We start from the raw sequence: 12,346 nt of genomic DNA, 5'->3' as shown, positions 1-12,346 counted from the left end.
AGAACATAGATTGAAGATAGTGTTAAAGGTTTTGAATGTTCAGCATTACAAGGAACTAAATTTGGCCAGGTTGAGAACAAGTCACCATTAGGTCTGATTGTTTGTTATTTCACTGTTAAGTTCATTAAAGCAAAAGGAAATTAAAATATTTCAATAGATGATGATGAAGAGTTGGAGATCAAAGACTATTATGCTTATTCTAGTTAAAGACTTGAGATATAAAAGTCTTCAGATAGGTCTCATTTAGAGAATCCCCTTATAAGTTTAGTTGATTTTATAGATAAAATAAATTATTGAGGCTTATTAATAAATTATATTTATTATCATTAATTTTGTAAAGTAGCATTCGAGTTGGTAGTATTGAGAGCATTCCAGATGTGTAGTTTTGGCTTGAAAAAGAGGTAACAAAGATTTATTATTTTTATAATAATTTTTTTATATTATTATATGCATAAATTGCTTTGGGAATGCTGTGCCCTCTAAGGCTTGTTTAACTAACTTCTATATTGGAAATATATGTTTGAAACTATCTAGCATACTTGTGTAATATTTGAATTGTTATATAATTATTTTTTCTTTTTAAGCATGCAGTTATTTATGACTAAATTGTGATTTGAATTGTGAAATTGATTTTTGATAGTGATTTAATCCTTTCAAGTATACTTGTTGGTTTTGAAATTGAATATATGGTTTGTCCTTTTCAAGCATACTTGGATGTTTTTTTGGAATTGACTTTTATGTGAGGCACTTGCAGGTAGCATAACGAAGGATATTATTATTAGTAGATATGTTGAGGATTATTGTGATTATTTTATTGTCATGTGGTAAGCCATTACTAAACACCCCATGGTTGGCATTCTTGTCAAGACCCATTTTCTTAGTTTAGGATTGTGAGACATACGGCATCTCTTTTTAAGAAGGGAAGTATAACTTTATAGGCAGTTATTGGAACAAAATATGTAATTTACATGAGATTTTTTACATTGGTTAAAAGGCAAATGATGTAAAAAGTCCAAGTAGTGATATGTTCATAATATTTGTAGCTTATGAGTCACTTTTTACGTCAAACAAGAAAGAACTGATGTAAAAAATTTACTTTCTATATCGATTCATCATAAAATTTATGTAAAAAAAATTTAAAAAAAATAAAAAAATTTATAATTTCTCGATGCAGAAAGTAAATATTTTACATCGAGTTAACATTTACGTCAGTTATACATGTGAAATGATGTAAAATAATTAATTTCTACATCGGGTGGTCCTTACACGATGTATAAAGCTTTTGATAAATAAAAAAAAATTAAACTTTTTACATCGAGTATTATGTATACCCGATGCAAAAGATTTACTCACTACATTGGATGGGGGACACCAGATGTAGAAAGTAATTGTTAAAATTAAAAAAAAATTCATACTTTTGACATTCGGTGTTTATTACACCTGATGTAAAAAGATCTTCAAATATACTTAAACCATTGGCAGTTTTCATTTTTCCTCTCCTGGCTATTCATCTTCTTTACCCTTTTCTCTAGTGCCATCACTTCCTCCTTCCTCTGTTCCCAATTCTCACCTTGACCCTACCATCAGCCCCTTCCCCTTGCTGTCACCATTGGCCCTCCCTCACTATATCAAGCTCTCCCCCTTGCCACTGGTCTTCCTCCTCTCCCCTTTCAGCCTCTTTACCCTTCCTTAAGTCTATTAGCCCTACTCCCACTCCCACTCCCACGACTCCTTCCCCCTCCCCTCATCCATCGGCCTCCCTCCCCCTCCTACTCCTCCTTATCGCCCGCTAATTAATTTCATTTTAGTTTGATTTGATGCTATTATTTTTATCAATTCTTTGATTAGTTAGTTGTTATGATAGTTGAGTATAATAATAATTGAATAGTATATTAATTGCTTAGGAAGTTCTATTAGTTTCTATCCTAATGTTAAGTTGTTGCATGTGTTTAAATTGTTGTCGTTGGTATTATTGATATTGTTCATGGTAATAATTGAGTGGTATTTTTTGCTTATTAAATTTTTTGGAGGACCAATTTTTAGGGGAGATTTTGCCAAAAAATTCAATGGTATTCTTTCCCTAAATTGTTTAAAACTTAGTTGTTTTTTATATTGATTATTGTTGGAAGTGCTGTTAAGCTTTATGTTATTGTTTGTGTTAATTTATTTGGTAAAAAATGATGAGCTTTCTCTTGTAAAATTTTTTAAATGTTTTGAGTGGTCCAACTTTTAGGGAAAACTCTACCGAAATTTTTTCAACTTTATTCTTTTTCCTAAATTACTTAAAATCTTACGTGATTTAAGATTTTATATATTTGAAATAATTTGAAGGTGATAACATGCATATTAGTTGTATTCTTCTTTAGGTAATGACATATGGATTGTAGTTGGATGAATGTTAGACAAACAAGTATTGTGTATGATAATGGGTTAAGGAGTTTTTGGAATTTTCTAAGAAAAATGATATTGACAATAGTGGGAATTTCTATTGTTCTTGTGTTAATTGTTCGAATGAGAGGAGGTTAGATGTTTCCTAAATAAGAGAGCACTTGATTTGTGATGGGATTTGCAAGAATTATATGGTGTGAATTTGTTATGGTGAACGATTGAATCCTAATAGTACGTCTCAATTTATAGTAGTTGATAATATTGATAATAAAGTAGATATGGATAAAGATCGGTTAGAAGACATGATCTATGATATTTGAGAAGAGGCCTTTAAGCAAGCATATGTGTATGAAAACTTATGTAATAACGCAAAGAAGCCTCTATTTCCAGGATGCACCGATTTCAGTCTGTTATCTGGAGTGTTAAAATTGGTTACCTTGAAGGTAAAAGCTGGGTAGAGTGACAAGAGTTTTACATGGTTGTTAGAGTTGCTTCAAGTAATATGAGACACCACGATACAAAAGGAAAAGAGCTCCTGCAAAGTTAACACAAACCTTTTACATCAATTGTTAACATAACCAATATAAAAAGTCACCTTTTGCATTGGTTGTGTCTATACTAATGTAAGAAGTGATGTTTTATTTTTTTTTCAAATTTTTTGTTCAACTTTTTACATCGGTTGTACACTCAATGTAAAAAGGTAACATTTTACATCGATTGTATAGCCAATGTAAAAAGCCTTTTTACATCTGCTGCATCAACATCTCTTTTAAAACCGATGTAAAAAGTGATTTTTAATTGATGTAAAAAGCCTTTTCTATCCTAGTGAATGTACTTTTGGTTAAATGTATCCTCAATTTTGGTTGTAACTAGCTATATGTGGTGGATAGGACGTGGGGCATAAGGATGGGTTAGGTCTTACATCACTATGTGTGTGTATGTGAGCGCGCGTGCATTGTTTGATCATTTGAACTAAATTGATTATGTTGTGAAAACATTATTCTCATGTTTGAGAACTAGATTGTGAAATTGTTTGCAACGGTACCTATGTATGTAAATATATGGTTGTGAAATATATTCAAAAGGGTTTAATTACTAGTATATTTAGAATATTTATTTGTTATTGAGACATTAGATCTCATTTGTTGCCTATTATAATTTTCAAGTGAGGATTCCGATAGGTCACAAGAGAAGGCATCGAAGATTTGAGCCTATGGACTCCAATCATTTTTTGCCTTGGCATGTGTCACTTGTAGGTTTTATTATTATGCCATGACCTATGATGATTTGATTTGAGTATTTTTGGAGTTTATACAAATATAAGCTCTTTGACATCTTTATGTTTATTTAATAAATATTAGACTAACATATAATTGATTAAGATGGAGTTATTGGGTTCATCATGCGATGATAGTTTGAGCTTTAATTGTTTTTGGCTGAATGGTTGGTAAAACTTTTGGGATCCCAAATTTGATTGGATGATGGATTTTTTTATAAATTTTTTGTTTTAATTTATATTTAAAAATGATGTTGTTATAAGAGTCTAAGGGCATTTCCAGCATTTTACATGATAAATTAATTATAATCAAGTCCTGTGAGATTTGAGTACATTTTCACAAAACTGTGAGACTTATTTATAAATAAATTTTTAATATGAGTCCCATATATATACACACACATATTGGTATAAGGTCCCATATACCATTGACATTGTGTGTCACGTGATCGCATCCCTAAAAAAAAAAAAAATGTTGCCACGCATGCTAACTCTGGCCCAACTCAGAAGAAAGCCCAAGGCCCAAACAAACTTTAGAACCCCAGAGTATATAGGACCCATACTTTTTTTTTTTGGGCACTTCATGTTTCACACGTTTTTAAAATCAACGATGCTTCACGAATCTTCAATTCAAATTTTGAAGAGGTAAAAGGTGGCTAAATTATTAATATCCTTCATTAGAAAGTGATTTTCCATCACAAGTGGGTTTCTTTTTCTAATAAAGTCTTTCTCTTTCTCTATCTTACATTTAAAATTCAATTTAAAATAAATTAAGAAGTGAAATTTTGAATCTTTCAGTACTCTGTTAATTCTGAGCTTGAATCAAGCATTTAAACCCGTTCATGTGTTCAACTGACTCCATTTCAGTCCAAAACGCGCGTGAAAGTTTTGTGTTTTTTTATGCTGACACGAAATTTGAATTCGATTTCAAGAATTGTTCGCAGCCTCCAATTATTTATTAATTAATCAATTTAATTCTATGGCAAATCAAAGCCAGTCACTTTTTTTTTTTAAATTTCCAAACAAGATTACAAATAACAACCATAGAGATAGCAAGCTAACTTAAGAGAAACGACATCATTTAAATGCTTGTTAACTTTATTTTTCGGTTTCCACACACTGCAATTAAATTCCCTTGCATACCTTTTTAAAACTAAAATGCATTTTAGTTGGGACTTGGGATATGAAGAAGAGGTACACCATGTATTATAATAAAAAAATGTAATCATTTATTGTAATTAATCGTTTTTTCTCAAAATGTAATCATTTAGCATGATCCTTATTAAAGTGTGAATTAGTATTATATAGTATGTACCCCCTTCCTATCCTTGATATAATGAATACTTAATCAATTTCATAATTATTAAGAAATGATAGTTATATTCTTAAAAGTGTTTAAAAATATATTTTATCCTTTCCAATTAATAATCTCATAAATTATCGCCCAAGAATTTAAATAATAATAATAAATAAATAAGAAATAAATTTAAAAAAATTAATTACTTTAAGTTCAAGGACAAAAAAATTCCCAAAATTTTCCAAATATTAAGTATAAAAAAAATATAATATAAAAACGTTAACAAATTGAATTATTTACAAGTTATCAAAGTAAGCATCTTACTTATTAGATTCGGTGCAATGGACATGATTCACATTAATTTTATTAAAATGAAACAATAATAATGATGTAGATAGCAAAAGAAATCATAATAATGTACGCCAATTGCACATGCAAATTGTAATTAAAAATGACGCTAAAGGATCCAAAGATTTAGAAATTTAAAATAAGGATCAAAGATCTTGTAGTAAATTGGTCTAACAACTTGTTACTCTTATATGATTTGCGACCATCAAAACAAGAAAAAATTACCTAATCTAATTTATATAAAAATTGTCAAATTCATTATCATTTCCAGTGATTTTTTTTTAATTTATGCATCTTTATTTGCAATCTCAAAATAAAAATTTACAAATTATTATTCCTTAATTTATTAAGGAAAATTATTTTCAAATAATTATATATTTAATAATTTTTTCTTTACAACCTGTAAATTTTTATTTTGACAATTGAAATGATGAAATAAAAATATCAAATTTTTGTATCAATTGACTAAGGAAACTGTGATATTTATTTTTAATTTTTTAATTCAAATATTTTAATATTTATTTAAGTTTAATTTTTTAAAAAAATTCAATGTCATTCTTCGTAAAAAAATATCACAATTTGAGACGAAAATGAAAATTCAACTTGGCCTAACGCCCTCACTAATCAACGGTCAAAACTAGCAGAGAGCAAATGATTAATCAAATGCCGCGATGCACCCGAGTGGGGCCATGCACTCGACGACGTGAACACAACCAACACAACCCGAGGCTCTTTTGCTGTGAGGCTCTTTTGCTGTTGACAATTTGCCTACCCAACATGACTGACCGCTTCACAAATGCGCGTGTCCACGCGCAATAACACCTGGCGTCGCTGCTTCTTTAAATTCTCATGCGCGATTCAGTCAAAATCACTGGAATCCGCGGACCGTGGGTACGGTTTTTGGAAAATTATTGGACCCCGCCCACGCACTGTACTGTCTTGTTTGATTGTACGTGGAAAACACGCGCCGCTACTCTTCCCCTTTATTGTGGGTGTCGCTCGTGAGAGGGAGAGACATAAGGTTCGACTTTTGAAGTTTCAAAATCATTTTCTTCCTCCTTTTTCCCGAACGGCTGAGTTCGTTACCTGAGAAAATAAGCATTCAAAAATATCCACCAATCCTCACTTCAGCTTCTCTTGCAGACTGAGAGTGAGGGGGATTGATTGGATTTTGAAGGAGTATGAGCGTGATGGGGAGGCAGATGCCGCGATCTAATTCCTCAGTGCACCATCAGCGTCAGAATTCTGATAACTTTCTTGAGACAACTTCTCGTGGAAGATGGTTTCAGTCGTCCACTTCGACGCAGGTAACGTTTTGCTTCTTGACCATTTTAGCCTTACTTTCAGCTTTTTCTCTTGAATCAAATATGGCATCGGCTGGGCTGGGCTGAGCTGATTTGGGATTGTTTTGGGGGCGCGCAGGAGTTTGGGTCTTATGTAGGAGGACTTCAGGGGTTTGGAGGATATCGGTCTTCCAGCTTGAGGAAGAACGATGACGATCAAGTCTTTCCCGGCGGGCTTACTCATGGCCTTCTTGATCTGCATTCCTTCAATACTGAACTTTTACCTGAGGTCTGTATCATTGACTTGCATACATGTGATGTGATTTTAGCTTGTTTGCTGTAGTTACATGGATGGTTTGTGATATGGATTGGGTATGAATTAAGCCGAGGTTGCCCTATTCTATTATTAACATTGCATTCTCTTTTTCTGAACTAGTTGAGCAATAGGTAGCTAATTGGACAAAAGTTTCATGCTTGGGTGAAGTATACAATCTATAGATCATGGTCGAGAAAACTGATAACACGCAACTGACTGGTATTTTTTTATCTGATTCTTAATAGATGTCTGATATTCATGATGAGTATTTAACCAATCATCCTGTTCGTGGTAGAAGTTTTGATGATTCCGAGCCATTTTCTTCCTTACCTGTCAACAAAGCTCGGGGCTTCACTGAGACCAATTTTAAAAGTCTTTCAACAGATAAAGAGAAAGCAAACAATGTTGCTAAGATCAAAGTTGTGGTATGCTATTTAAAGTCATCTTTTCATTTTGTTAGTTCATATAATCATTTCATTATAAATTGGACTACTGTTCAGCAAAGGGCAAAGGCCTTTAGTTCCTTGAGCTAATTGCATTTTGACATAATACCACTGCTGCAGGTTCGCAAGAGACCACAAAATAAAAAAGAAATGGCAAAGAAAGAGGAAGATATCATCACCATAGATTCCAATGCTCTCACGGTTCATGAAAGGAAACTTAAGGTGAGTGAGTGTGGTGTGGGCTGTCTGTGTGTCTTAAAGAACCTATCTTTTCATAATATGAAACCTGTTTTGAATTTGATCTCCAATATTCTAATAAAAGCACATGGTTTTGCCATATGTTTACTTGCCTGTGAACATTTGCTGTTCATCTTATGACTAAAAACTCCAACTTGAGAGAGAATTGTGCTTAAGAATTATAAATTCCAAGAGAAAGGCTTATAAGTGCCTAAAATAGAAAAAGATAAATTCTAATATAGTCAACTTATTGTTTGAGCATCCTGTATGCGCTGCATGGGTCCAAATACTAGTTATTTGATAGTTTCAGTCTTCCACTGTAGCTTGTGATGAACATTTTTAATTTTGAGATTAAGCAAGCTCAGAAGTCAACCCAACAACAAAAATAGCATCTTATTCTTTTGGCTTTGTTTTTCTTTACACACTTCATTTTCAAAACCTGCATCTTTAGTACTTCCTTGCTTATGGGGCCAGTCAGAGGATTTTTACTATCTAGACTTCATCACAAGATACTTATGTTAAATAGCATTCCATAAATCTTTTACTTCTTCACAACCTTTTGGAAGTGACTAGGTAGGTTGCAAATGGACTCAGAGCTACCAAACCATCTTTTTTGTTTTTCCACTTCAATGAATATTTCAGTCAACCTGTTTCAACCCAGCATCTAAGCTTTTTAGAAGGTCTAGCTCTCTTTTTAATTCTCAAATATTCGACTGTCAGTTTAAAATTCCACTCTATCTCCCAACTGCTGTCAAATATACAATCTGCTGAGTGTTTTGTACCTAATGTTGGTACATCTTTGTTAACTTTTTGCCCCTAGAAATTTGACATGCTGAACTATAAGCTATTGGTGCTTGTACAATCTGAGTTTAATCTTCTCCAATGTCTATGCCTTACAGGTTGACTTAACAGAATATGTTGAGAAACATGAATTTGTTTTTGATGCTGTACTGAATGAAGATGTTTCAAATGATAAAGTGAGTATATAACAAGCTCTAGCTTGTTTTACCACATTAACTGACAATTCCCCCTTTATCACTAGATCATTCTGATTGTGTTTTGTTCCACTTTTGTTTCTACAGGTGTATTCTGAGACAGTGGAACCTATTGTCCCTCTTATTTTCCAACGAACAAAGGCTACTTGCTTTGCATATGGCCAAACAGGCAAGTATCTGCTTAACGTTGATTGAGAAAAATAGGAGTGCATGTATTGATTATTAACACTATCAAATACTTACAAAAAGGATTATCATCCTATTGCTAAGATTTAAACTAAAATTTCTATGTTTCTTATTATTTTGAGGGTAGTTACCTTATTATTATTATTATTATTATTTTTGAATACTTGATAATTTGCTTAAGGGTTGAATATAGCAAGGTATATTCAACCTTTAAGCAAATTAGGTAATACCAATTGTTTACATAGTTTTGTGATTTTAAGCTAATGTATTTATGGAAGATATATCATTGAAAATTGCTGCATTTAAACTCACCTATTCATATTTCATACGTTGAAGAACTGAATTATGAGAAATACTCCGGGAGTTTCTTCTTTTAACTACCTAACCACTCTGCCTTTTCTTTCCTTTTGCCATGAAATTGACAGAGAGTAGGATTTAGCAATCTTTTGTTCCTTATGTTTTTCTTCAATGTTTTTTCCCTGTAATGTTTAATGAAATTAGGTAATACCATTAAAATTTGAAACTAAGTAGAATTGTGAAACCACCCAAAAAAAAAAAAAAATTCTCTTCCATTGGTACTCCCTTCTCCCCATTGTTTTGAATACTTCTTTTACTTTTGTTGTCAACTTCTTCAATCTATATCAAAGTTAACTCCTTGGTGACTTAAATAGAACAAGCTATGGTGTTATTACATAGCTGGCAGGATAAGCCTATATTTATCCTCTATGCTAATTTATTGAGTGCCTAACTTTTGTATTTAATTTAATGTCTTTTTATTTGTGTTGCTTTACACTTTCTGAATATTTTGGATAACATGTTTAATGTGTTTTTTTATTCACGCTGCTTTACTCTTTCTGAATATCTTGGATATCATGATCATTATTTTTTTCAGGAAGCGGGAAGACCTATACTATGCAACCACTTCCTCTTAAAGCATCCCAAGATATTTTAAATTTGATGTATCATACATACCGGAACCAAGGTTTCCAATTGTTTGTTAGTTTCTTCGAGATATATGGGGGGAAAGTATTTGATCTCCTCAATGATCGAAAGTAAGCCATATTAACTTGTGGGCCACAAAATGTCTTGCTTTTGGGTTTAGCTGCTGACTGGTTTACGTTTTTGCAGAAAACTGTTCATGAGGGAGGATGGGAAACAACAGGTTTGCATTGTGGGCTTACAAGAATACAGAGTATCTGATGTTGAGGCAATCAGGGAATTTATAGAGAAGGGGAATGCTACAAGAAGTACTGGTACAACGGGTGCAAATGAGGAATCCTCTCGATCACATGCCATACTTCAGCTTTGTGTCAAAAGAGCAGCCGATGGTACAGAATCAAAGCCTGCTCGACTTGTTGGCAAGCTGTCTTTTATTGATCTTGCTGGAAGTGAACGCGGTGCCGATACTACAGATAATGATAAGCAGACAAGGTGTGGGTGGTGTTTTCAAATTTAAGCATTGCTGCATCATTGTCCCTCTTCAGAGTTTAATAGAACATCTTCCATTATTTTCTATATCTTTTGCAAGTCTGCAAAAATAACTATTATCAAAATACCCATACAACTGATGAGTTTGATCTTGACTTCATTTCAGGATTGAAGGTGCAGAAATCAATAAAAGCTTACTTGCTTTAAAGGAATGCATCAGAGCTCTTGACAATGACCAGGGGCATATTCCTTTCAGAGGAAGTAAATTGACAGAAGTCCTGCGAGATTCTTTTGTGGGTGACTCACGCACTGTAATGATATCATGCATTTCACCGAGCTCAGGTTCATGTGAGCATACTCTAAACACTTTACGATATGCTGACAGGTATGTTAGTTGTGAAGTTAATATGTACGCAAGTGATGCATCTGATATGATATCATGAGCAATTCTAAGTGACAGTCGCACTGTAGGGTGAAGAGTTTGTCAAAAGGGAATAGCTCCAGAAAAGATCCCGTTTCTTCTTCATCCTTGAGCCTGAGAGAGTCAACAACATTGCCTTCGTCTTCAATTTTATCTAGGGAGGATGCCTGTGAGGATGAAATAAATTTCATTTCTACTGACAAGAATCGTTTTGGTTGGTCTAGACAACTTGAAAGAGAGCCATCTCCTCCAATTAATATGGATCGTGTTCCCAGTGGAAGGGTGGGAGGAAATGTGGCTGCATCTGTGTATCCAGACTCACAAAGGGGTCAAAGAGGTGGTCTAAATGACGAAGCTGAACATGAAGTTGATTACCTTAAGCCAACATATGAACAAGACAGAATGAGAAAGACAACTAAGAAGGTAGACACCACTCGATTAGCTTCTGTGGAGGACAAGAAGATAGACTCTCATGTGAAACGTATGGATCTGACAAAGGTTAATATTAAGAATAATCCAGATGATGATCTAAATGCCCTGTTAAAGGTAAATTATATTCTGGACATGCTTCATTAATGAAAATATTTTACAGGGATTAACTGCTAAGTGGTGATCGCTTTGTTTGGTTATTAACTGATTAGGAAGAGGAAGATCTTGTTTCAGCTCATAGGAGACAAGTGGAGGAGACGATGGACCTTGTTAGAGAGGCAAGGACAATCTCTTCTACGTTGTTTAAATTATTTGCTACGCTAGCCATTGTCTTTAACATGATGATGACTGTACATGCAGGAGATGAATCTTCTCATGGATGCTGACGAACCAGGAAATCAACTCGATGATTATATTATCAAATTAAATTCAGTTTTGTCACGAAAGGCTGCTGGAATTCTTCAACTGCAGACCCAGTTGGCTCAATTTCAAAGACATTTGAAGGAGTACAATGTTTTGGCGTCCTCTGATAACTAAGTACTAACCGTGATTGGGTAATGATTATTGTTTATTTTTTGTATTTCTGAGTGACGAAATGGTACTATCAACCCAGTGTTGTTCTACGTGCTGTTACTTCCTCAGACAGTCACTTCTGTGACTTGAACTGAAGATATCCTTTTCTCGCAAGCTATTTTTGACGATCTGAGGAATGGCCGTTATAATTGAAGGGAAGTCCCTGGGAATTGCTGTTTTTCTATCGGGAATCCTCAAGAAATTTGTTTTCTTTTCTTTTGTTCTTGTTGGATTTTGTGTTTTGACTATGATGTGGTTGTATACTTGTGTATTGTCTGCTTGTGCTGTAGAGATTGTATATTCGGAATGATTTTTTTTTTTTCGTAGTCACGGTTTATAAATCTGAGTGTTTGTTTGGCATTCTAATATTTTGCTTTTGCTTACCTAGTTGTGAAGTTGGGCTTTCCACTTTATCCTTCTATTTTGGATTAGAAATAATGATTTTATATCTTTTTAAAAATTGTATCCTTAACCTAGTCTATTGCTATAGAAAAGAGACACGCGCATCCTGCTAGGTTCAAACCTAAGACCTCTGCCAAGATAAAAGGGTGGTGTTGCCGGATCATTATCCATTGACATAATGATTTTATATCTGGCCATGTTCATAGCTCACTTTTTAAACGTGCAATTATTAAAAAAATCCAATCATAAATATAAAACATAAAAATGTATAATAATTTATCCTACTTACAAATTACGAAGTGTGTTTTATTTTTAAATTTTAAG

The 12,346-nt window shown here is 33.3% G+C and overlaps 1 protein-coding gene across 1 annotated transcript; it reads left to right on the top strand.

Annotated features, from left to right (window-relative positions):
* Nucleotides 1–6,242: 6,242 nt before the first annotated feature.
* LOC129292126 (kinesin-like protein KIN-13B) lies at nt 6,243–11,986 on the top strand. The gene is made up of 12 exons (XM_054929650.1): nt 6,243–6,616; nt 6,732–6,881; nt 7,154–7,333; nt 7,472–7,573; nt 8,488–8,565; nt 8,671–8,752; nt 9,662–9,821; nt 9,898–10,200; nt 10,364–10,582; nt 10,669–11,164; nt 11,260–11,325; nt 11,408–11,986. The coding sequence occupies exons 1-12, from the start codon at nt 6,491–6,493 to the stop codon at nt 11,582–11,584; spliced, it is 2,139 nt and encodes a 712-aa protein (XP_054785625.1). The 5' UTR covers nt 6,243–6,490; the 3' UTR covers nt 11,585–11,986.
* Nucleotides 11,987–12,346: the final 360 nt, after the last annotated feature.

This window comes from Prosopis cineraria, unplaced genomic scaffold (assembly GCF_029017545.1).
Source record: "Prosopis cineraria cultivar Desert tree isolate PC_DT_omini unplaced genomic scaffold, ASM2901754v1 PC14, whole genome shotgun sequence".
Lineage (NCBI taxonomy): Eukaryota > Viridiplantae > Streptophyta > Magnoliopsida > Fabales > Fabaceae > Prosopis > Prosopis cineraria.
Note: the sequence above shows the minus strand (reverse complement) of the source record. Positions and strands in the feature narration are given on the sequence as shown.

Bases quoted from the DNA above. Each gene is read 5' to 3' on its own strand.
- LOC129292126 (XM_054929650.1), top strand. From the start codon at position 6,491: ATGAGCGTGATGGGGAGGCAGATGCCGCGATCTAATTCCTCAGTGCAC. The intron at 7,574-8,487 runs GTGAGTGAGTGT...TATGCCTTACAG, and splicing joins TTCATGAAAGGAAACTTAAG to GTTGACTTAACAGAATATGT. The intron at 10,201-10,363 runs GTGTGGGTGGTG...ACTTCATTTCAG, and splicing joins GATAATGATAAGCAGACAAG to GATTGAAGGTGCAGAAATCA.